Source organism: Aphidius gifuensis, linkage group LG6 (genome assembly GCF_014905175.1).
Source record: "Aphidius gifuensis isolate YNYX2018 linkage group LG6, ASM1490517v1, whole genome shotgun sequence".
Taxonomy (NCBI): Eukaryota; Metazoa; Arthropoda; class Insecta; order Hymenoptera; family Braconidae; genus Aphidius; species Aphidius gifuensis.
In genome coordinates, this window is record NC_057793.1 from 1,475,762 (window position 1) to 1,501,854 (window position 26,093).

The window sequence follows — 26,093 nt, forward strand, 5'->3', positions numbered from 1 at the left end:
TAAAATAAGCAAAATATTGCAAAAATCAAGGCTTTTGATTGATTAATTATTTTCTCAATGAAAAATTCAATTTTTCAGATTTTTACGGTGCCATTTATGTGCTCAGTTGAAATAAATTTAGACTTGCTTTGTCTGGGTTAATTAATTGTCAATTTTTCGTTCAATAAATAAAAGGAAGTATTTTATAATAATAATAATTTGTCTTGAAATAATATGAATATTTATTTTATCATTATAATTATTCATTGTCGATGTAATTTTTGAAACGGTAACGCTATTGGCAACGTATACGGCGAAATTTACGGGAACATTTATACAGATTGTGAGTGAAACAATACACAGATGTCCCCGTATGTCCCGCACATTTTTCTGTAATGATGCCATTAACGATTTTATTTTTAAATGCATTTGATTCATATGAATACAAGCACAATTGAAGAAATTATAGATTTTTTTGAACGATCCACTCATTGGCCAGTTTTGATAAACACCTGATCTTTTTCCTGGAAAAATTATTATGAAACCTTGTTTTTACATATAAAAAAATATCCACGTGTACATTGTGAAGAAGATTAAATTTTAACGTAATGATTTTTTATTTATTTTTAATATATAATAGTCATTCGACCGATGTTTTTTTGTTTTAACTAATCACCAAAGCCTACTGATAATGGATTTCTTGAAAACATCGACAAAAATATGTAGATAAAAATAAAAAATAAAATTTCGATATTTAATATATTTGTCATTAAATTGACATTGACTCGTGTCAACTAATGACCAAACTAGCTGATGACGAATATTTTAAAAAATCGACACAAAAACAGTTACATAAAAAAAATATTAAAAATAAATAAATTTAAAATTGATTCATTTTGTATCAATTCAAATAATTAGAAATTTATGATTTTTCCTTCCTTTTATAAATTAATGAAAATTATTTTACAACAAATTTTGGTGAATTATTTTTTTTTTTTTCGATTACATTGTAGAGAAAGTTTTGATTGTTGAAATATTAATTTTTTATTTAATTTATTTTTAAAATCTATCTATTCTGGCTGTTGTTTGTTCAGCTCAACTAATCACCAAAGTTACTGATAATGAATTTGTTAATAGCATCAATAAAAATAGGTATAGGTAAAAAACAAAAAAACAAGTGACTCACAATGCCACATCATTAGTATATTATCAATTAAATAATTACAGATATTTCTAAAATGATGACATGTTTCAACATATTGTGAAAGAGCTGACTATATAAAGGGGTACAAACTTTTAACAAGTCGACACTGTGTTGGATTGTCCAAAGGAACACACCATGGCACTTAAAACTGCCTGGTTATTCTTCGGATCCATCGTCATTGCGCTTCAATTTTTCCACGTATCTTGTGCTGAAGGTAATTTTCTATTTTTAATATTTAAAAAAAATTTATTGTACAATTTGAAATAATTATTTTATAGATTATTGTTGTGTTATTAATTCGATAAATAAAATAAATAAATATTTATTGTCTTTTATTTGTTATATATATTTCAATGTCTTTTTTATGAATTTATAGTTGGAGATTTTTATATGAACGTGACTGATGATACTTCAGGTAATTTATCCATTGAATGTTCTCGAACAATTGAAGTGGCCAAAGACTTTTTATGCAGTTTTCAATTGAGTAATGGTACGTTGATCAGATATAAATCTGTAATTGGTCATGAAGAGCAAAATGTTACTGGACCAGTAAAGTGAGTACATATAAATTTGTATTATTCATAAATATTTTGATTCAATTAAAAATATATTATATAAATTCTTTATTAATTAATTGACAAACTAATTGATCAAATTGAATTGTAAAAATATATTTTTAATTTTAGATATGGAATAATCCATCCTTCATCGGACGTCAGTAAAAAAGTTTGCAAGATTAAAGTTTATCCACCATTTAATGATTTGAGATGGAGAAAGGCATGGAAATGTTGGATTATAACTGTTAATCAAACATTTGGTACAATTGTTGAAAAGCAGTTGAAGGAAGTACAATCAGCACCATCCAATTTACCACAAGTTAACATAACATCAAATGCAGTACATGTTAAACGTGGTGATGATTTCATGGTAAATATATATTATTTTATAAAATAATTTTTTTTTCATAATTTAAATATCGATTAATATTATATTATAAATCATTTTTAGATTGGATGCCAAGTTATGGAGCCAATAGTTAATTGTACTTTTCACAGTCCAAATGGCAAGAATTTTACTGTTTTAAATGGGACAAGGAGAATTATTACATCTGAAGAATATAAATCTAATGATGGAAACTACATGAAATTAAAGAATTCTACCACTCATCCAATACGAACACTGTTATATAACAGTGATTTTTCAATGGGCGATTGCTTTGCTATTGTATCCAGAGCTGAACCAATTCATGCTGGACAGTGGACTTGTAAAATTCAACTAAATAATACTAAAACAGAAGTTTCTCAAAATTTTACAGTACCTGTTAATGGTTTGTTTATTACAATATATTTTTAACATATTAAATTATTAAAATTTATATATTATTTTTTAATTTTAAATTACAGTTTCATATCTCGTGGCAAGTTCTACTGAAGACAAGTCACCAAAAACTATTAGTTGTACTCTAATTCCAGAACTTTTATCAAAAATTGTCGAATGTGGATGGACGTTTTCCGATAATGTCAGTGTTTCTGAAAATAATTTTCCAAACATCACACGTTCTAAGAATGATACAAGCTGTAATCTCACATTTAAAGGTAATAATTTATTACTAATAATAATAATTTATTTATTAAAAATTAATATGTAAAAATTCAAGCATTAATTTATACATAATTTATTTTTAAGACTCGAAGAAATCTTACGAGGGCAATTGGACCTGTAATGCTAAATTTAAAAATGATTTTGGTGATGAATATAATGACACTGCATCTATTATTTATTCATCATCAACACCACCAAACTTTTCATCAACAGAAAAATCATCAACATCTACAGAAGGTATATGCTTATTTTTTATATTTAAAAAAATTATGTCATGGAAGGTTTTCTTTATTTTATTTGTAAAGTAAAAGAGTTTATTTATAAAGTAAAGTATTTTATATTTTGTATACATTTTGATATGATTTTTTATGAATGTTTAGTTGGAGACTTTCATATGAACGTGACTGATGATGCCTCAGGTAATTTATCCATTGAATGTTCTCGAACAATTGAAGTGGCCAAAGACTTTTTATGTAGATTCCAATTGAGTAATGGTACTTTCATCAGATATAAATCTGCAATTGGTAATAAAGAGCAAAATATTACTGGACCAGTAAAGTAAGTACATATGAATTTATTTTTGGTCAAATAATTGACCAAGCAATTGATCAAATTGAATTGTAAAAATTTATTTTTAATTTTAGATATAGAATAATCCATCCTTCATCGGACATTAGTAAAAAAGTTTGCAAGATTAAAGTTTATCCACCATTTAATGATTTGAGATGGAGAAAGGCATGGAAGTGTTGGATTATAACTGTTAATCAAACATTTGGTACAATTGTTGAAAAGCAGTTGAAGGAAGTACAACCAGCACCATCCAATTTACCACAAGTTAACATAACATCAAATGCAGTACATGTTAAACGTGGTGATAATTTCCTGGTAAATACATATTATTTTTTATATAATTTAAATATTGATTAATTTTTAATAAATTAAAATCTGATTTTAGATTGGATGTCAAGTTATGGAGCCAATAGTTAATTGTTCTTTTCACAGTCCACATGGAAATAATTTTACTGTTTTAAATGATACAAGAAGAATTATTACACATGACGAATATAAATCTAATAAAGGAAAAAATGTGATATCAATGAATCCAATACGAACACTGGTATATAACAGTAGTTTTTCAATGGGTGATTGCTTCGCTATTGTATCAAAAGCTGATCAAAATCTGCATGCTGGACAGTGGACTTGTAAAGTTCAACTGAATAAATCTAAAACAGAAGTTTCTAAAAATTTTACAGTAGCTGTTAAAGGTTTGTTTTTTACAATATATTCTTAACATATTAAATTATTTAAATTTATATTTTATTTTTTAATTCTAAATTACAGACTCATATCTCGTGGCAAGATCTACCGAAGACAAGTCAACGAAAACGATTAGTTGTACTGCAATTCCAGTCCTTTCATCAAAAATTGTCGAATGCGAATGGAAGTCTCCCAATAATATCAGTGTTTCTGAAAACAATTTTCCAAATATCACACGCTCAAAAAATGATACAAGTTGTAATCTTACATTTAAAGGTAATAATAATAAGTTATTTTTTAAAAATTATAACGTAAAAATTTAAGCATTAATTTATAATTTATTTTCAAGACTCGAAGAAATCTTATGGGGGCAAGTGGACCTGTAATGCTAAATTGAAAAATGATTTTGGTGATGAATATAATGATACTGCATCTATTACTTATTCATTATCAACAACACAAAACTCTGCAACAATAAGAAAACCTCAACTGGAAAATGAAGATGAAGATGAAGATGAAAATGAAGAGAAAAAGAAAAAAAAAAAAGAAGAGAAAGATAAAAAAGAAAAGGAAGAAAAAAAGAAAAAAGAAGAGAAAGAAAAAAAAGAAAAGGAAGAAGAAAAAGAAAAAAAAGAAAAAGAAGAAAAAAAGAAAAATAAAGAGAAAGAAAAAAAAGAAAAGGAAGAGAAAGAGAAGAGGGAAAAGAAAGAGAAAAAGGAAAAGGATGAGAAAAATAAAAATAAAAATGGAAACACAAATCAAAACAAAAAATCAAAATCGGCATCAACATTAACATCATCACCAACTTGGATTTTTACAATTCTATTATCAATTTTTAGTGTATTACATTACGCATATACTTCTCGTTAAAAATAAAATATTTGTTATACAATCATTTTACATAAGAAAAAAATATATTAATATTTGTCTATAAATAAATGCGTATTAAATATGTCAAACAATAAAATTCAATTAAAACTGTAAAAAAAAAAACTTAAATTAAATCTGTAAAACTACTTATAAAATTATAATTCAAATCTTATTAAAAATTTTTTTAAAGATATGTAATCAAAAATTTCATGATAATATTTAATTGCAATTAAATAATAGTACATGGATTTTTCAAATAAAAATCAACATGTTGATTCTCCTTTGAATTTGCCTCCTTTCCATTTATCCATAAATTTAATTTCAACTTGCCAACAATTGGTAAATTACCATTCAAAATTCAAAAATCAAAATTAATAAATTTAAAAAAAATTATCAATTAATTTGTTTTGTAAATAAATCTACCTTGTAATATTTAAATACCAAAATTTATAACTCAAAATTCAATAAAATAAATAAATTTATACTCTTAATTTTTTATCAATCCTTTATATATTATTTTTTAAAGCAGAAAAATTATTTTAAATCGTAATTAGCACTGAGTATTCATCAGAGATGCAATAATAATATTGCATATAAATTCATAATAAATAAATTGTAATATTCAAATAATACAAGGACAATATATTTCGTACGAGTATGTCGACTATTGTGATAATGGTGATAATATTGATGATGATACAACAATGAACATTGCGTGCGCACAATGGCAACAGGTAAAAAAATAATTCAAAAAATAATAACAGGTAAAAAAAAGAGAGAAAACAGTGGCATAAAAGTATATAGCAATGTTTAATATAAAAAAAAAAAACAAACAAAATATAAATATATAAAAAAAATGTAGGTATAGTTAGAGCTGACGTGAAAGGTGAGACAGCAGGTTGCAGGTGCTGTAAAGGGGGAGGTTGACTTCACCAGGGTGGGAGTCAATGTAAAACCTGACCTGCAGGTAATATACACAAATGTACTCAACGCTCACCAAGATCGACAGTCTCATTCTAAAACTCGATACATTCAGGTGATATTATAATATTAAATTTAAAAAAAAAAAACAAAACTTCATCGTTTTATTATATATTTCGAAATCATGAAGTAAGTTTATTAATTCATCTATTAATTATTATTATTTTTCATTATATTAAATTTAAATCTTGTAAAATAATTTTAAAGAAATTTTCATTTTTTTTTCCATATGCAATTATTTTTCTACAATGCAAGTAGAAATAACGAAAAAAAAAAAAAAAGTAAAAGCTTTTTTTTAATATTAAATTACAATATATTCATATTGAAATTAATAAAAATAATTTAATTTAATTTATAAAACAATTATTAATAAATTTAAATTTATTTTTTTTTTTTTTTAATTTCGAAATGAACGTTTTTTTTTCTTTTTTTTCGTTTCGAAATGTTTTTGCAGTTTCGAGTAGTTTTTTTTTCATTTTGCTGTTGTATGTAGGTAAATTATTTTTTTTTTTGTGATTAAAGTGTTTAATTGCTAACGTTGAAAGATTTAAAAAAAATTAACTAACAATAAAGTTAATTTAATATTTTTTTATGGTAAAAGTTTGATGGTATTGTTCGAATGCTTTCAGTTTTTTTTATTCATTTTTATATTTTGCTATATAAAGGAGGTCATTCCTCCTCCAATTGGTGGATGGAAACAAATTATTGTATATACTGTATAAAAACCTATACAATTTTATAGATAGTGTATTTGTATTGTGTATATGTGTAAATTGTTTTTCCTGTAGCAACCATGTTTCGATTCGATAGACCGGGAACCAGTCAAACAACATTCCTTTTTTATATACTTTTGAATAAACATGGTCCATCAATAAAATCACCAAGCCAATATTTTGATAGAAAAATATTTAAACATTTAAATTGTCAAGCTAAATTGTATAAAATTTATTAAAAAACATAAACAAAACAAATACAATTCAGCATTAAAAATCATTCGAAATTCAATTATGGAATTTTTGTTTGTTTCGATTTGAATTATCTAATTATCAAATTGAATTATAAAAAAAAATTTGTAATTTTGTTTTTCGATTGTTTAGTAATTTATTGTTAATTTAAAATTACATTGTTTATTTTCAAACTATAAATTTACATTAAAGTTTCAAAAATCATTTCGATATTCGAAATCGAATCGAAATTTGAGTTCGAAAATTACTATGGGCTTTTTTTTGTATTACTAATATGGAAAATAATTTTTTTATCAATTTATAAAATAACATAGGTATCTACGCAGTTTAAATGAATAGTTGTTATTTTTTTTTTTTATTTTAAATTATCATATACGTGATACGTGAGCTGGCTAATATATCGTATATTAAAAAATAAAAAAAAAAAAAAAGAAAAGTTTATTTGAAAAAAAACACACGTTTTTCTTATCACATTGATATAAATTTTTGCCATTTTAAAAATGATGTAATTACTATTTATGTAAGCATTTATTTTTTTTTTATTGTTTTTCTAGAAATATAAAATTGTCATTATTTATAGTTAATATGTCAATGTTAAAATGATTGTTAATATTATTCAAATATCATTTAAAAGATTTAATCAAATATTTAAAAAAAATTTCTTGTATTTTAAAACAGGAAAAATAAATAAATAATACACTCGCATATTTACGGTCTGTTAATTTATTATTTTTTCCTCGTCAAATAAAGGAAGACGTAAATTAAAAAATTGCATCCAACAGAAAATAAAAATTTAAAATAAAAACAAGGTAGAAAATTTTAAAAAAATTTTCACGATGAAAAAAAATATTATAAGGTTTATAAAATATATTAAAATCATTATAAAAAAAAAAAAAATAAACATCAAAGTAAATAAAAATGAATACTATTGAAAATAATGATCAATAAATTTTGAATTAAAAATTCACGAGTTGCTACTTTTATATTTCCTGATGGCTGATTGAAAGAAAAAAAATAATCCTTTTTTTTTTTCAACAAGAAACATTGATTTGTTTGTTCTCTTCTTTTTACATTATTTATTTATTTTAATTTTTTTTATTATATTCGCATCAAGTAGCTTGAAAATAAGTGAAAGGTAATTTTTTTTTTTTTTATAGTTGACAACGATGATTCACCAATCTATAAAAACCGTTACGTTTTCTTATCCTTGAAATAAAAACGTCTCGTTTACATACTTGAGCGTATAAAAATTACAAATTAATAATTAATGATAATTACATTAAAATTATCAATCAATTACTTCCTTATGAATTACAAAAAAAAAATAATATAAATTAAAAATTAAAATTGCATAATTATAATTTTTCTTATAAATTTAAATTATTCATTTTTTTTTGTAAAAACATTTTCGCAGAATTTTCATTAAAATATTTATTTTAATTTTTATTACAAACGTCATTTAACATTTTTTTTTAATTAAATATTTATTTTTATGTTTCAGATCGTCGGAGAATTTTTTTAAAAAAATTTTTAATGAATATTGTTAAACAGTTTTTTAAAAAAAACGAAAAAACAAAATGAAAAAATGTGATTTTTCGTTTAATCGAGAGAACTATTTAGAGAGAGAGGAATAAAAATTTTTTTGAATGGGAAAAATTGAATATAAAAAAATGTTTTATAAATTATTAGTGGGGTTGTTTTTAGTGGGGTTGGTCGGGGCAACTTTGGATGATCCTGAGGGTGTTAAGTGTGGTCAAAAAAAATGCACAATAATGGAATATTGCAGTCCTTATGATCAACAGTGTAGACCATGTTCAAATATTTGTGATACGGAGGATCATAATCATCAGGCTGATCTTTGTGCTAAAGATTGTCAAGGTAAATTAATTAATTTCTATTTTATATTAAACTTTAAAGACAAAAAATTACAAAGCTTAATTTATTTTAATTTTAACATCAAACATTCACGAGTATTTTTTAAATTAAATTACAAATTTAAAAATTAAAAATACAAGCTAATTTATTCTCGTTTCAAAAATTAAAACAATCAATGTTAATTTTAATTAATTAATTTGTAATTTTTAATTTTTATTAACAACATAAATTTACATTTTGTAAAATATAAAATTAAAATATTACAAGCTAATTTATCTTGGTTATTTTAAAAATACTTTTCAAACTTATTTTGTTAAAATATTTATCTACAAGTTATAATTTATTTCATACGATTTTGTAATTTAAAAAAAAACATACATCATAAAAAAATTACATATACAAATAAAAATTAAAAGCAATTTATTCACCTGAATCTACAAAAATTAAATAGTCATACGAAAAAAAAAATTTGACATAAAAAAAATTAATAACACAAGTGTACTGTTGTGAAAAAAAATAGATATTTATTTAAAAAGAATTATATTTAAGCAACAAACTAATAAAATCATTTTAAAAAATAGAAAAAGATTATTTTATATTATTTTAAAAATTTTTTATAAATTTATTTTTGATATTTTGTTGTCACTCTTTTATCGACATGGAAAATTTCAATAAATATATATCTAAAAAACGATTGAAAATTCCATGATTAGTATATATTATCTTTGCTCTAAATTAAAATAAAAACACCTGTTCTATTTTCACACCTGTATTGACCATTCTCAAAGCATCAGGTCGACCGCAATGGCCCTTTGATGACTCATACACTTGGCAACTGGTATGTTGATTTTTTTCATTCGTAGCCAAGACGTAACATCGCAACTCTCTCTTAATAATAATAATGACAATAATAATAAATATGAATAAATTATAATTCCGGAATATTAAAAAAGAAAAAAAAATATATATTCGATATGTAATTAAACGTGTCGTCAAATTTATTCTTCGCATATTCAAAATAAATTTAAAAAACTTTTTAAATATTTATTTAAATTTAAATGATTTATATATTTATTTATTTATTTGTTTATTTGTCAAGATAATATATTGCTAATTAATTGATAATATTAATAATTTTTTTTTAAATTAATTTTATTATTCTGTAAAATTATTTTTTAATTTTCATTGTAAATGGTTTTATAATTTTTTATAGAAACTATCATTTTATTTTTGAGATAATTTATTAATTTTATTATTAATAAATTGCTTATAATATTATTAATTATTGTTTATATTAATTTTATTATTTAGTATGTTTATTGTTGAAAATAAATTTATAATTTCGTAGTTTGAATTTTGTACGAAATTTATTATCAATTTATGGATAATTTCTTTGTTATTAAGTTGATATTTAAATTTGTTAACTAAAATTTTGTTTTTTAAAATTTATTTACAGTATATCTTCACGATCAAAGATACGTATTACGTTCAGAGCTTGGACAAAATGGAATTCTACGAGGTGAATATTCACAAATTTAAAAAACGATAAAATTCTCAACTGAAAAATAAGTAATATAATTTTTATTTTTTATTTAGAAGATCCACAAATTCAATCACTCTGGACAATTATTAAAATAATATCAACAGTAACAGCATTACTATTCATAATTGTTTTATTTTTTATAATAAGAGACTATGTACAATTCAAAAGATTTCGTGGTAAATTCGGAAAAATATTTGGTAAAACTTGGAAAAAGGTAAGACATCAATTAAAATTAATTCGCGATAATATTTTAATCAAATTAATTACCTTTTTATTTATAGAAAACATTGAAAAATAATAAAATCCATGATGATGTAGAAACTGGATCATCAAAACAACAACAACAGCAACAACAACAACAAAAAACATTAAAATTATCAATGCCAACAATAAGTGCGTCAATAACATCACCAACAGTTTTAACAACATCATCATCATCATCGCAAGAAACAAATTCATCAAATGGTACACCAAACACAACAAGTACACCATTATCAAAACGTCATCCAAGTGAAGACACCACACTTGATTATGCATATGACAATCCAGCAATGACACCAAGTCCAGAAACTGTACAATCGCGATCCAAAAGAGAAAGCTCATTTTAAAAAAAATTGATAATTTTTAAAAAATTATTTTACAAATATTATATATCATTTTTTGAATCTCAATAATTTACAATTAATTAATTAACAAAATTACTAACTGTTGATATTATTTGTTCAAATATAAAATTATTATTATTATTTTTTTTTAAATATATTTATTATTAAAAAATTCGATGACAGTGTGACGATTTACATCAGCAATAACACGTCACACATGCGGCTGTGTGACTTAAAACCGTATTAAATTAAAAAATAAATTTTTTTTTTTTTACAATTTATATATAATCTAATTTATAATTTTAATAGTTATTAGTTAATTAAGTAATTGTTAAGTTAACTTTAGGGTATTTGAGTTAAACAAGGATTTTAAATCAAGCTCCTTATCAGGCATTCCGTCCATGAAAAGCCTTCTAGATTTAAATAACAATAATTGCTCGATCAATAAATAAATATTGGAATGAAATAATTGATTGAAAAAATAACAATAATATGAAACAATATGTGCTCAATTTCAGTGAATCAAAATTATTTTAAATTGCTCAAATTAAAAGCTCAAAAAAAAAAAAAAAAATTTAAAAAAAATTGTAAATTTAATTAAAAATCGCTCATCGTTGTATGACAGTATTCAAAATTTTATTCAACATTTATCATTCCAAGTTTATTGATCGGCTTTATTAAAAAAAAAAAAAACTAATTGTTTAATTAAAAAATAATAATAAATGTAAAGTAGCTTTGGGTCTACTTAGTGGACCCAGTCTTCCAGAATCCAGGATATTAATTAAAATAATTTGCCCAATGGCAGCTAATAATTTCTAAGGCAATTTTAAATATTTAAATATTTATTTCATTATTTGTAAAATGCAACAAGTAACATTACATTTGGTATTATCATTATTTATGTTATTTAAAATGAAAAAAATTAATAATTATAATTAGAGTAATTAAAAGGTGATAAATTTTTCGAAAAAATATTTTTACTTTTTGAATGTTAATTAACATTCAGCAATTATTAAAAATTTTTGATAATTAATTTTTCAATTTAAAGGATATATTTGTGAAAAAAAAATTATTTGTACAATTGTTTTTGAGTTGGCATTGTTGGGTTTTTTAAAATGTATTTTTGAATTTCATTATTATTGGTTAATTATATTTAAAATATTTATCACCACATTACATCACCACGTTTAGAAATTCGTGTAGGTATTTAAGTGAGCAATAATAATGTGTACTAATTAATAATAAATGTAAAAATATAATTAGATTTTTTTTTAAATATATAAAACAAGTGTCTTGATTTTTTGATTAATGATTCGAACGATTTACGATTGATATTTATGATTGATTAATATCGAGTTTATTATGCGTTCAATGCAAGTGGATAATTAATTTTAATAAAATGTTATAAACATTATTATTGTATACTATATTTGTAATCGTTAAAATTAAAATGATAATTCCAGAAATTTTCTTGAAACATGGTCAAACGTTGACGACAATTTAATTGTTGTTTTAAAAAAAAAAAATATATAATAAGCATAAAAAAAAACTGAAGCAGCTAAACAGAATGAAAAAAAAAAAAATATATTTACTGAATGAAATATAGCTTATATTAAATTTATAAAAAAATTTTTATTTATTTTAAATATTTTCCTGGTAAAAAAATATCAAATAATTTTCTGTATTATTTTTAATTTTTGTACATTCAAAATAAAAATAAAGAAAATTTAATTTTTTTAGCATTTATAAATTTTTTTTGAATTTTATTACTTGGTTTAAAAGTGTTGATGTAGAATTGTTTTTTAAATAAAATATTTTTTAGTTTCCGCATAACTTGATAAATAATTTTTTTTCCAAACAAACTAGTGCACATAAATTTTATTTAAATACATAAAAAAAAACATTTCAATGAAATAAATTTTACATTGACATTTTCAAATTAAAGTTAATAATCATAATAAGGAATTTGAGATAGTAAAATTGATGGCTTTCAGCAAACAGGTAGACAATTCAACAGAAAAAAAAAATTAAAATAATATTTTCTAAACAAAAAACTGAACAATCTCTGATACCTAAAAAATATTGAAAAATATATTCACAATCAAATCCATATTTCATAGTTAAACCTCATTAATTTTATATTTCCTCGTAAATATTTTTAAAATTCATATTTCTTTCGTTTAACGTTTTGAATATTCGAAATTCCTATTTCATATTGATAAAGAAAATTGACGAATAATATTTTTAAAAAATAAATATTGTCATTGTAATTTAATCAATTTAGAAAATATACATTCAAATATTTTTGTATACAAAATATATTATTATTTTAAAAATTGAATCTAAAAATTTTAAAAAAAATTTAAAAAGCAATTGATAAATATTTCAAGGCATAATACAATATTTTATGGACTCGACAATAAAATAATATAACAATGAATGGAAACATGTTATCTGTTTAGCCTTCGAATATTTCAATATAAAAAAAAAAATATATATATATTTTCAATATTCATTCAGGAAAATAAAATCTATTTCTTCATAATCGTGAAAACTTTTAAACAGAACACACTAAATTTAAAAAAAAAATCAAACAATTAGCAATAATAATAATCATGAAGATAATAATAATTATTCTTGCTTTGTCAATTTTTATTTTAAAAAATATCACAACTGCGTAAGTATTAATTTAAAAATAATAAAAAATAAATATTCAAAAATTTTATAAATATCAACTTGATGAAATTTAAATAAATTTTAGATCTGACTTTACATTTTCTCTTTCACTGGAAAAAAAATCATTAATTCAAGTTGCAATAAACGTTTGGAATAATCCATTGATAAAATTAAAAATGAAAGACCAAAATCTATTAACTGCCAGCTTCTTTCAAGATTATGATTTATCACCATCACCAACGATACCTCGAAGATTGAAAACTGAGGTATTTCAAATTATTGAAAAACTAGAATTGCCGATTAGAAAAATAGATGAGCTGATTTATATTATTGAACCAATTGGAAAAAAAATGTTTGATTTTCTATCAGATATACATAAAAAATTGGGTGACTTTGATGAAGATAATCCAACATTAAATGACTATATTGATAATATTCAATGGACAATTGATGGACAAATTGATCATGCAAAAACATTATTGGCTGTATTTAACACCAACGTTAACAAAAATTTAACTCATGAAGAAATCAATAATATATTTATGTTTGTTGAAGCATGTAAATATTCTCATTTATATGAAATAATGGAGATATGGAATAAAATATTTCAAAGAGATAGGCAAGATATAATCTTTGCAATAAACAGTATAGAATCAGTAAACATTGGTGGTAAATATCCTTTAGACTGGTTTACAAGAGCCACTACTCACTATTGGTTATCAATACATTTTAGAAATCCTGATTACATGCCTGTTGACCCATACACTGCTCTGGCTTTTACACGTGGAATGCTTGAAGTTCATAATAGAGATTATTTATCTAGAGATGATGAAAGCTTCAAGTTTTTTCTAATACAATCAAGGTTGAATGACGAAAACGCAGAAGATAGTTACATACTAAATAATTTTATACCTAGAAACAGTGATATAATGACAAGCAATAATTTTGTTTTTTTAATGCAACGATTGTCAAGAGAATGGAGATTGAATTTTTTAAATGCTAATCAAGAATATTCATCGACAATTTTGATTGATTCATGGCCATGGAGATACATTTTTTTTGATATATTTGAAGAAAGTTTGATAAATCAAAATGCAACTATTATTGATTATCAAAATTTACTAACAAAAATTCTTGATAGAATTGAAGCAGAGTATGCAGTATTTAGAAATTCAAAGCAAACGAGTTTATGGATGTTGGGAAAATTTTGGTCTGATTATAGAGATCATTTTTCTCAAGGTCTCATTGACACATGCTGGCCATGGACCAACAAGCAATTATCCAAATATCGAGTACTGACTGATATTATTAGAGCTTGGAGAATTAAACATATTGATGAAAAAATAATTAACGAAATCACTGCCCAGGGATTTAGGATTGATCATACACAATACTATGATTCATTGTATGATATTGGGGAATATATATTGAAAACTCCAGCACAGAGATACAAGTTGATGAAGCCTGTGGAATTAACACGAATGTGCACATATTTCATTATCAATGATGATAGATATGATGAAATTGATCGAGTTATTGATTGGAAATTTGGAGGTGATAATAATAGAAAAACAAATTATAAAATATCAATTAAATGGATTTTAATTGTTGAAAAAATTCAAGCAACTGAAGAAAATTGTAATTCTATTAATCGTAAATTACATTTACTTGTTGGTTGGTTAAACTTTACAGATAAACAGAGAAGTGAATTGAAAAAATGTATTAATCAATTTTTCGTTATTGATTCTAATCACGTTGATTGGGTTAATTTTTATATTTGTATTAAAAAACCAGGATTAACTTTGAGCAGAAAACGTAAATGTACTCCAAAAGCTGGTACAAGTACAAGTACTGCTTAATATCTATTTTTTTCCCTTTCAATTATGTTTAATATTAATAAATTGTTTCATGCTTTTGAGATAATTTTTTATATTTGAATTTAAAATAATATTAATAAAAAATGTATAATGATAATAACTAAGAAAAAAAATATATGTATTGTAAATTATAACAAGATGAAATAAAATTGAGTTATAACACATGATATTTTGTTTTTTATATGTTTTAAATATTTTCCTGAAAAAAAAAAAAAAAAATATCAAATATTTTTTGCATCGAATAATTTTCTTTAATATTTTTAATGTTTGTACATTCCAAATAAAAATAAATAGAATTCAATTTTTTTAACATTCTACTATATATATATATATATTTTTTTTTTTTTTTCAATTTCATTACTTGGTTCAAAATTGTTGATTTAGAATTTTTTTTAATATAAAATATTTTTTAGTTTCTGCATAACTTGATAAATAATTTTTTATCCAAACAAATTAGTACACATGAATAATATTTAAATGCATAAAAGAAAATAAAAAAATTTCAATGAAATAAATTTTACATTGACATTTTCAAACCAAAGTTAACAATCATATTAAAAATGAGGAATTTGCGATAGTAAAATTTAATGGCTCCAAGCAAACGAGCAGAGAATTCAATAAACAAAAAACTCAACAATCTCTGATACCTAAAAAAATTATTTAAAAATAGTATTTACAATCAAATCCATAATTCATAATTAAATTCTATTAATTTTATATTTCTTTTATTCTTTGTAAATATTTTTAAAATTCTTATTTTTTTCGTTTTGAATATTCGAAATTCCCATTCGATATAAATTTTAAAAAAATGGACAATCTATATTCTTTTTAAATAAATATTGTCGTTGTAATTTAATCAATTCGAAAAATGTAAAATCAAATATTTTTGTTTATAAAATATATTATTTTTTTTTTTTAATTAAATTTTTAAATTTAAAAAAAAATTTTAAAATCAATTGATAATTATTTCAAGGCATATTACAATATTTTATGTACTTGACAATAAAATAATATAACAATGAATGGAAACATGTTATCTGTTTAGCCTTCGAATATTTCAATATTATAAAAAAAAATATATATATTTTCAGCATTCATTCAGGAAAATAAAATCTATTTCTTCATAATCGTGAAAACTTTTAAACAGAACACACTAAATTAAAAAAAAAAAAATCAAGCAATTGACAATAATAATAATCATGAAGACAATAATAATTATTCTTGCTTTGTCAATTTTTATTTCAAAAAATATCATCACTGCGTAAGTATAAATTCAAAAATAATAAAATATAAATATTTACAAATTTTATAAATATCAATTTGATGAAATTTAAATAAATTTTAGATCTGACTTTACATTTTCTCTTTCACTGGAAAAAAAATCATTAATTCAAGTTGCAATAAACGTTTGGAATAATCCATTGATAAAATTAAAAATGAAAGACCAAAATCTATTAACTGCCAGCTTTTTTCAAGATTATGATTTATCACCATCACCAAAGATACCTCGAAGATTAAAAACTGATGTATTTCAAATTATTGAAAAACTAGAATTGACGATTAGAAAAACAGATGAACTGATTTATATTATTGAACCAATTGGAATAAAGCTGTTTGATTTTTTATCAGATATATATAAAAAATTGGGTGACTTTGATGAAGATAATCCAACATTAAATGACTATATTGATAATATTCAATGGACAATCGATGGACAAATTAATCATGCAAAAACATTATTGGCTGTATTTAACAGCAACGTCAACAAAAATTTACCTCATGAAGAAATCAATAATATATTTATGTTTGTTGAAGCATGTAAATATTCTCATTTACATGAAATAATAGAGATATGGAATAAAATACTTGTAAGAGATAGGGAGGATATAATCTCTGCATTGAACAATATGGAGTCAGTGAACATTGGTGGTAAATATCCTTTGGAATGGTTTACAAGAGCCACTATTCGTTATTGGATATCAACAGGTTTTGGAGGTCCTGATCACATCCCTCTTGACCCATTCACTGCTCTGGCCTTTACACGTGGAATGCTTGAAGTTCATAATAGAGATTATTTATCTAGAGATGATGAAAGCTTCAAGTTTTTTCTAATACAATCAAGGTTGAATTACGAAGACGCAGAAGATAATTACATACTGAATATTTATCTACCTAGAAACAGTGATATAATGACAAGTAATAATTTTGTATTTTTACTTCAACGATTGACAAGAGAATGGAGATTGAATTTTTTAAATGTTAATCAAGAATATTCATTGACAAAATTGATTGATTCATGGCCATGGAGATACATTTATTTTGATATATTTGAAGAAAGTTTGATAAATAAAAATGCAACTATTATTGATTATCAAAATTTACTAACAAAAATTCTTGATAGAATTGAAGCAGAGTATGCTGTATTTAGAAATTCAAAGCAAACGAGTTTATGGATGTTGGGAAAATTTTGGTTTAATTATAGGGATCATTTTTCTCAAGGTCTCATTGACACATGCTGGCCATGGACCAACAAGCAATTATCCAAATATCGAGTACTGACTGATATTATTAGAGCTTGGAGAATTAAACATATTGATGAAAAAATAATTAACGAAATCACTGCCCAGGGATTCAGGATTGATCATACACAATACTATGATTCATTGTATGATATTGGGGAATATATATTGAAAACTCCTGCACAGAGATACAAGCTGATGAAGCCTGTTGTTATAACACGAATGTGCACATATTTCATTATCAATGGTGATAAATATGATGAAATTGATCAAGTTATTGATTGGAAATTCGGAGGTGATGATAATAAAAAAACAAAGTATAAAACTTCAATGAAATGGATTTCGATTATTAAAAAAATTCAAACAACTGAAGAAAATTGTAATTCTATTAATCGTAAATTACATTTACTCGTTGATTGGTTGAACTTTACAGATAAACAGAGAATTAGATTGAAAAAATGCATTAATCAATTTTTTATTAATGATTTCAATCATGTTGATTGGGTTAATTTTTATATTTGTATTAAAAAACCAGGATTAACTTTGAGCAGGAAACCTAAATGTACTCCAAAAGCAGGTACAAGTACAAGTTCATAATTATTTTTCTCCTTCAATTATGTTTAATATTAATAAATTGTTTCACGCTTTTGAGATAATTTTTTATATTTTAATTTGAAATAATATCAATAAAAAATGTATAATGAAAATAAGTAAGAAAAAAAATATATTGTAAATTATAACAAGATGAAATAAAATTAAGTTATAACAGATGATTTTTTGTTTTTTAATTAAATGTATAATATTTCTGTTTAAAAAATATATAACATATTTTAATCGTAGAAAACCGACAATTAATAGTAACATTTTGATTTGTTCTAATTGCAAGCCAATTACCACTGTCATTGAAATAATATTAACGTTAATATTTTAAGCTGTAAATTCATCGACAATTGTTGCAAGATCTTGAGCTAAATTTTCATGATAAATTGATATATAATTTCTCAGTAAAATTTAATTATTAAATATATCATAATTTTTATTGATACAAAATTTATTGTCAATCACATTGTCAGCTAATTAAACTGTATACTTAATATTAATTTTTTTTAAAGTTATCAAAATTTAACAATTGAATATATGAAATGAAAAAAAAAAAAAAAACACACGAGAGTCTAATTTGTATTTTTCATATTTTAAAAAATATATAATAAATGAAAAGAAGAAAAAAAAAATATATAAATAGACCACTGTTTTTAAATGATCATCAGTGAATCTAATGTATTGAATGATAAATTTAAAAAACAAAAACAAAAATAAATAATTGACAAACTCTGGGCTTACAGGACTCACTCACGTTGCTGGATATGTCATCAGAGAGAATTCAAATACTTTCATAACTGTTTGCTGACCAGCGACTCATTGTAAAGATATATCCATCCTTAAAAAATTATCATTATATAAATTTAATAATAATAATATTATAATATTAATTTTACAAAATAATTTTTGTTTTAAAATATAATATTTCTAGTTACTCGAACAAGACCAGGAAGATTTGTCCAAAAATCATGATTTGGAATTAATTCCCAGCCAACAGCACCTTGAAAATATTTCAATGCAAGTACTCCAATTATCAAGTACAATCCCATAAATACTATTAAAAGTATTAACAATATTGAACCAGTTGATAATTCATTTTTATATTGTATATTTTTTTGACAATTAACTGGCGATGTTATCTTGATCTAAAAAAATAAAAAACATATTTTTAATATTTAATTACAGTAAAATAAATAATTTAAATGAATTTATTAATTTGTAAATAATAAAAAAATTTATTAAATACTTTTTTTTGTGTTTTAAATTGTGATGCATCTAGTGTTGTTTCACAAGAATCTTGACAACAATCTAAATCAACAAATGTACCTTTTCCAAAATTATTAATCAATGTTAAACGTAAATTTGTACGTCCCTGAATTAATTCCCAGTGTGCCTTATCATATGTTCCAAGGCTCAATGAAGTATTACCATTTTTCCAACAAAGCTATAACAAAAAATAAAAGCACTATTAACACCCTCATCAATAGTACAATTAAATAATTTATGTTTTAATTACCACTGTAGAATTGCATCCTTTTTCAGATGTATCAATAAAATTCAAGTCAACATCTTGACATGGATTAAATACAAAATTGCCATCTTTACTTGTCACTGGTCTACAAATAAAAAAAACTAATCAAACAAAGTAAACAATTGATAAAAAATACTGTTATCATATTCTCAGTAAATTTTTATTGTTTTGACATACCCATTTACTGTCAATGTTGACAAATCAAAACCCCAGCCATCATCTTTAACACACTCACATTTTGATGTCTTAACACACTCTGAATAGCATAAACTAATCAATTCTAAAATTAAAAATATACATGTACATAGTTTTCTAATCATCAACATATTTAATCAATTAATTTTGTTGCCCAACCAAAAAAATAACTCACAAATAACAATCAGCCAAATCAGCTGTGTTTTTTTTTTTTTATTTACAAACAAAGAAAATGACAGAAAAAGAGAGAGAGAGATGTTGTTCAAGTTAAAATACATTTTTATCAACACATGGTATTGCAGATTATTGGTGTTCTTCCCCCCACTCAACCGCGAATTTTAATTTTCAATATGGACCAATGAAATTTAATCCCAAGATCACTTGTTGCGCCGTCGCCGTTCTGACGCCCGGCAGAAATTTTTAGCCGCGGTAATAGGCAAAAAACAACGACTCACATCCACAACGCTTATGGATCACAAAAAAATTATCACACAGTTATTTATTTGCAATTAAACCATAAAACCATTTAAACTATATTAAAAAAAATTTAAAAAACAACCATGATATCTGCATTTTTAATTTGAAAAAAAAATTAATTTGACATGTGCAATATGTAAACAAGTGAATAGTGAATTTGTTGTTATTGTTGTTATCATAATTATTAATTATTTTGATAAATGTGTAATAATGTGTTTGTGTTTTGTGAATAGTGTCAAAGGATTTATTAAATTTTAAACTCCAATTTTATCTTCTTGATTTGCAAAACATCGAAAAAAAAAATGGTAAATTTGATTTAAATATTATTATTTTAGGAAGTCGTTAAAAATAAAAATTTTATTACTTTAAGATTATTGAGGAAATTGTGGTGAGGATGTTTGACATGAGACAATGAATATTCAGGATATTACAAAGTTGTTTAATAAAAAAATGTGGCTTTTTATTTGAAATGTTTGAGAAAATAAAAATTTATGCTTTGAACTACCTACACTATTTTTTTTTTTGGGTTTTTCTTTCTTTTATTGTGAAAAACTTGAAGGAGATATGGAGAGAGAGAGAGAGTTGGTACTTTTGTTGGTTGGGCATTATGTATCACAGACACAGGATCAGCAAGGAACAAGTCCCAAGGTGAAATTGTTCCTTGCTCCTGAATACATATAATATAGCGGTTTGAACTGTATAGGTATATTATGTATAAATCTGACCAGACTAGAGGTACAACCAATGCATATATATATAACAAAATCTTTTGTCCTTTCAGCATACAAGCCTTGAAGAAAAAATATATATATAAAAATCAGTTTTCCATTTTATAAAGATACTCAGGTATATTATTTTCTAGCAGGTAAAAAAATATAGATACATGGATTATTTATTTATAAAGTAAATAAATGCTTTTAAACAAAATTTATTTGTTTATTTATTTATTCAGTAAATAAATAAATTAATAGAGATATATAATTTATTTTATTTTATTTAAAAATAGTTTATTTATTCAAAATTTGCATAAACGTTTGAAAAATAATAATAGAGATATACAAAATTATATTTTACAACAAAAATATAGTCTAAATTTTTATATATATTTTTTAGCAAGTAAATAAGGATCATAAATTGTTGTAAATTAATAATAAATAAATATAAAAATACTCTAAATTATAACAACAATTCTTGAAGAGGGTTTTCCATTTAATGAAAATACTCTCAGGTATATAAATTTTATCCTAGCTGGTAAAAAAAAAACTACATATATTATTTATTTATTTATAAAAAATAAATAAATAGTTTAAAAAAATTTATTTATTTATTTAAAAATTAATAATACATCTACAAATGCAAAATTAAATTTCATAAAAAAACAAAAAATTAAAGTCTAAATAAATTTTATATATTTTTTCGTTTAGCAGGTAAATAACAACCATAAATTATTATAAATTAACAATAAATAAATATACAAATACTCTAAATCATAATTTCAAGCCTTGAAAAAAAAAAACAAAATAAAAAATCTGTTTTTCCATTATATAAAAATACTCAGGTATATAAATTTCATTAGACAAAAAAATTCAACAAATACTCTTATTTTTAAAAATTTCAATTGATTTTTTTAAAATTAAAAAACAACTATCAATGTTGAATATTTAAATGCAAATTGTGTACATATTTTCAAGATGAAAATCAGAGTAAATATTAAAATCTACCTGAGATGATGTTGACGACGATGATGATCATGATGATGATGATGAAAAAAACGATAAATATAAGAAGAATGTCTAGGTTTATCCTTCGTATTAACACAACACATCCGTTCTTATATTTTTTCTTTTATTCTTTTCTTAGTAGTATGATTATTTATATACATATTTAAACACACATACTTGTAAGACAACTTTTTAAATTTTATTTTATTATAACTTGAGTAACAGTGTGATTGTGCTGTAATATAAAATAATAATTTAGATATTTTATATCTCACCAAGTATTGAATGATTTTTCATTTTTTTTCATATGAAAAAAAAGATCCAGAAGATCCAGTCGATTTAACACGCAACAAGCATTATCCTTATATTTTTATGATTTTTTTTTTCAATTTAAAAATATATATTTTAATTTTTTTTTTCATCCTGATTCTCTGGGGCCTTTCTTACTTTACGCCTGGTGTGTCTCACTAGGCATAAAAGTATAAAACCAGTTCTTTGCACTGTCAGCATTAAACATGCTGGCTTTCGTTTGCAAATGCATTTAATTTTTTTTTTTTTTTTACCACTTTTTTATTATTTTCATTGACAATATTGCTACTGAGCTTTTTTATTTTAATTATTTTTATTTATACGTACAAATTAAAACTGAAAAGTTAATTTGAAAATTATATTTTTGTTAAACCACAGAAAGAGTTAAATTAAAAAAAGATATTTGTCTATAAATATCGTAATGTAAACTTCGGATGTTTGAATATAACAGGGGTTTCATTTTAATGCACGTCAACGTTTTTTTTTTTTTATTTTATTTTTATTGTGTATATGGTATTTTTATGGTAGATTTTGTATGTAAGTTTGTGAAAAACCTTCATGTGTTACCAAAAATAATTTTCTCCCCCTTTTTGCTGAGAAAGACATCCGTATCTTGACGAAAATAAATATCGTGATTTTATATAGAGAGAGAAATAAGGACGGAAGTTTTCTTCTTCCTTATATACATTATTGGTTTTTTTTTTTTTTATGGATTTTATTTTCTTTATTTGATATACTTCCTTTGTAATTATTCTTGGTGTGTATTTTGTAAATTTAATTTGGGAGATGAGTTATTCGGATATGAATGTCAAGAACAATTTTATATTTTAATAAATATATAAATAATTTTAATGATTGAATGAAATAATAATTGAATGATAAAGAATTCATGGAAATTTATATAGAGAGGAAGAAAAATGTTTTAATTTATTTTTCATTTTCCATGAGTTATAATAGTTTAATATTTATGAGCTTGAAAAAACACTAGTCGCGATTTTTATTTTTTTATCTTTAAGCTTTATTGGATTTTTTTTTTTATAATTTAATTTTCATAGCTGCATGAATTGTAAATTATAATAATGTTTATTTTTAATTAAAAAAAATACAAAAGATAATTGATGGTTTTAATAAAATATTGTTAAAATATCATGAGCATATTTTCAAGGTCAAATTACGAAAATGAAAACTGATTGATTGTGTAAAATTTTCTGTGGAAATTGGCATTTGGTATGATTTTTTTTTTATACATTTTTTCTCACCTGTTAAATGGATATTTTAATTCATGTTTTTGCTGTGAATGATAGTGATATTAGGAAGATTCATAATTATACGAAAAACAATTTCATTTTCAAGACCAGGAAAATTGCAAGTGACAAAATCTATTTTTATCAACAAATAAAACAAAAATGAATATAATTTTATAAAACAAAAAATTCCTTGTTAAATTATTCCAAAAATAAAATATCCTAGTTAATAATTTTTGAAATAAATAAATAAACATCGTGTAGCTTGTGTGTCAGTATGGAAAAAAAAACCACGAGATATTTTGAAATGAAAATTAATCATTATAAAAATAATCCAAGCATAGTAAAATATAAACAAAATCATGATAATGACGATTTAAAATGTTGAAAAAATTATGATAAATAAATAAATATTGCATTTAATAATTTATTTATTTTTTTTAAATTTACTTTTATCATATATCTTGGATACATTTAAAATTAATTAATTTCAAAATTAATTTATCAGTCATTGTATTGTAATGACTTGATGTTATTATTATTTTTAATTTAATTTTTTTAATATTTAAATTTCAAATATTCTCCAAAATCTTTATATTTTTTATTAATTTTTTTTTTACAAATTTATCATTATAAATCATTGATTTATTTTTCACTTGCCAGTTGATTGTTGTACCGATAGCTTAATAATTTTTTAAGGATATTTAGCCAAGTAGTAATTAAATTTGCGAGATATTTGCATTATCAAAAATAATATATTTGACAAGTTTGAAATTTTTCAAGTGTCGGCGGATGTCGATTATAAAAATCGGATGTGTATATGTGTTTCAAGTAGTTTGATCATTACCGACTTGTCAATTTTATTTTTGACTATTTTATTTATTTTTTTTTTCGTAACATGTCATTGAGATTTATTATTTTAAAAGTATGTTTATTTATTTTATTTTCTTAGCTCCACAAGAGTCGTCTATAATCCACAGTAAATTATAAAAAAATAAAATTCTAAATGAAAAACTACGAGCTGCTCATCAAACAGTATTACAAAAATTTCGTAAAAAATTTTACATTCATTTATTAGAAAATCAAAGTGGGTGGGGAAAATACAAAGAATAGTTTATTTTTATTTTTTCTCATATCCTCTACTTTAGGTCAAAAAAAAAAAAAAAATTCAAAGGACCCAAAAAAGGAAAGTTTTGTATATCCAGCAAATCTGAGAATTTCAGGTCAAATTCGATCAGTGAGGCGGACAGGCAAAAGGTCGTAATTTTCTTTTCGAATTTTTTTTTTTTTTCCTTTTTTTTCTTGTCCCATAGATACTTCAAAGGCCTCATATAATGCCCAAGAATGAAAAATCATTTTGAACAGATGGTACTCAACTAAAATGATGAACAAAAATAAAAAAAAATAAAAAAACGAAACGAAGAATTAAAAAAACCATGAAAAAAATAAAAAATTTTATATATTTTTTGAATATACTAACCGAGACAAAGAAGACTGTATGAATTTTTTTTTTTTATTGGTGTTGAATTTTGCTGACATTCTTTCACAAACGACAAACCACGTGGTCACTTTCAAATAAATATAATATTTTTTTTTAAAAATTATTATTAGCGTGGGAGGTCAAGTTATATTTTGTATTTTACCTGACAACTTCTCCTTATTTCTCTCACTTTCAACAGCTTGAAAATATTTTTTAAAAATAAATTAGTTTTTTTTATATACCTGTTGTTGAAAAGATTTAATACAGTCATAATTTCATCAAAATTATTTTAAAATAATAATAATTCAAGTTTATTATTAATTTAAATATTTTTAAATTTTCTTTTAGAAAATATTGTTGTTAAGAAAAAGGAGAGACAGGTCCATCGTCTAGACAGCCGTGCCCAAACATTATTTTGCATGAATAGTTATTATATACATTGACTAAGGTTCGGTAAATTAAATCATTCATCCATGATAATTCGCTATTAAATTTACAGTATATATCACTTTCTTTATAAATTTAAATATTAAAAAAAAAATACAAATATTTCTCTTTAAAAAAAAATACAAATAGTTAAATA

General features: G+C 22.8%; 3 protein-coding genes across 21 annotated transcripts in view; 2 read left to right on the plus strand and 1 right to left on the minus strand.

Moving 5' to 3' along the window:
* Positions 1-5,786: 5,786 nt before the first annotated feature.
* LOC122858718 (protein grindelwald) lies at positions 5,787-11,605 on the plus strand. Of its 2 annotated transcripts, none has more exons than XM_044161824.1 (5): positions 5,787-6,022; positions 8,360-8,736; positions 10,190-10,252; positions 10,330-10,490; positions 10,558-11,605. In XM_044161824.1, the coding sequence occupies exons 2-5, from the start codon at positions 8,505-8,507 to the stop codon at positions 10,882-10,884; spliced, it is 783 nt and encodes a 260-aa protein (XP_044017759.1). In that variant the 5' UTR covers positions 5,787-6,022; positions 8,360-8,504; the 3' UTR covers positions 10,885-11,605. The 2 variants fall into 2 exon arrangements, with proteins under 2 accessions (XP_044017759.1, XP_044017758.1); XM_044161823.1 differs by having other exon boundaries at positions 5,788-6,022; positions 10,333-10,490.
* Positions 11,606-18,555: 6,950 nt separating this feature from the next.
* On the minus strand, positions 18,556-20,486 carry LOC122858725. 2 transcript variants are annotated; one of them, XM_044161833.1, is made up of 5 exons: positions 20,262-20,364; positions 20,070-20,185; positions 19,800-19,997; positions 19,489-19,698; positions 18,556-19,391 (listed from the first exon to the last, which is right to left on the minus strand). In XM_044161833.1, the coding sequence occupies exons 1-5, from the start codon at positions 20,263-20,265 to the stop codon at positions 19,335-19,337; spliced, it is 585 nt and encodes a 194-aa protein (XP_044017768.1). In that variant the 5' UTR covers positions 20,266-20,364; the 3' UTR covers positions 18,556-19,334. The 2 variants fall into 2 exon arrangements, with proteins under 2 accessions (XP_044017768.1, XP_044017767.1); XM_044161832.1 differs by having other exon boundaries at positions 18,557-19,391; positions 20,070-20,169; positions 20,262-20,486.
* Positions 20,487-20,669: 183 nt separating this feature from the next.
* LOC122858652 overlaps positions 20,670-26,093 on the plus strand; it is an 81,906-nt gene continuing 76,482 nt past the window's right edge. For 16 of the 17 annotated variants that reach the window (XR_006374314.1, XM_044161671.1, XM_044161669.1 and 13 more), the window contains exon 1: positions 20,676-21,061. The gene's annotated coding sequence lies outside the window, so the exon portion shown is untranslated. Of the gene's footprint in view, positions 21,062-26,093 lie in introns of all 17 variants that reach the window. The other variant, XM_044161666.1, reaches the window with a different exon arrangement.

Coding starts and splice junctions, on each gene's coding strand:
- LOC122858725 (XM_044161832.1), bottom strand. CDS start 20,410: ATGTTGATGATTAGAAAACTATGTACATGTATATTTTTAATTTTAGAA. Junction 20,170..20,261: donor TCAACATTGACAGTAAATGG/GTATGTCAAAAC, acceptor TTTTATTTGTAG/ACCAGTGACAAGTAAAGATG. Junction 19,998..20,069: donor AAGGATGCAATTCTACAGTG/GTAATTAAAACA, acceptor TTTTTGTTATAG/CTTTGTTGGAAAAATGGTAA.
- LOC122858718 (XM_044161824.1), top strand. CDS start 8,505: ATGGGAAAAATTGAATATAAAAAAATGTTTTATAAATTATTAGTGGGG. Junction 8,737..10,189: donor TTGTGCTAAAGATTGTCAAG/GTAAATTAATTA, acceptor ATTTATTTACAG/TATATCTTCACGATCAAAGA. Junction 10,491..10,557: donor TTGGTAAAACTTGGAAAAAG/GTAAGACATCAA, acceptor TTTTATTTATAG/AAAACATTGAAAAATAATAA.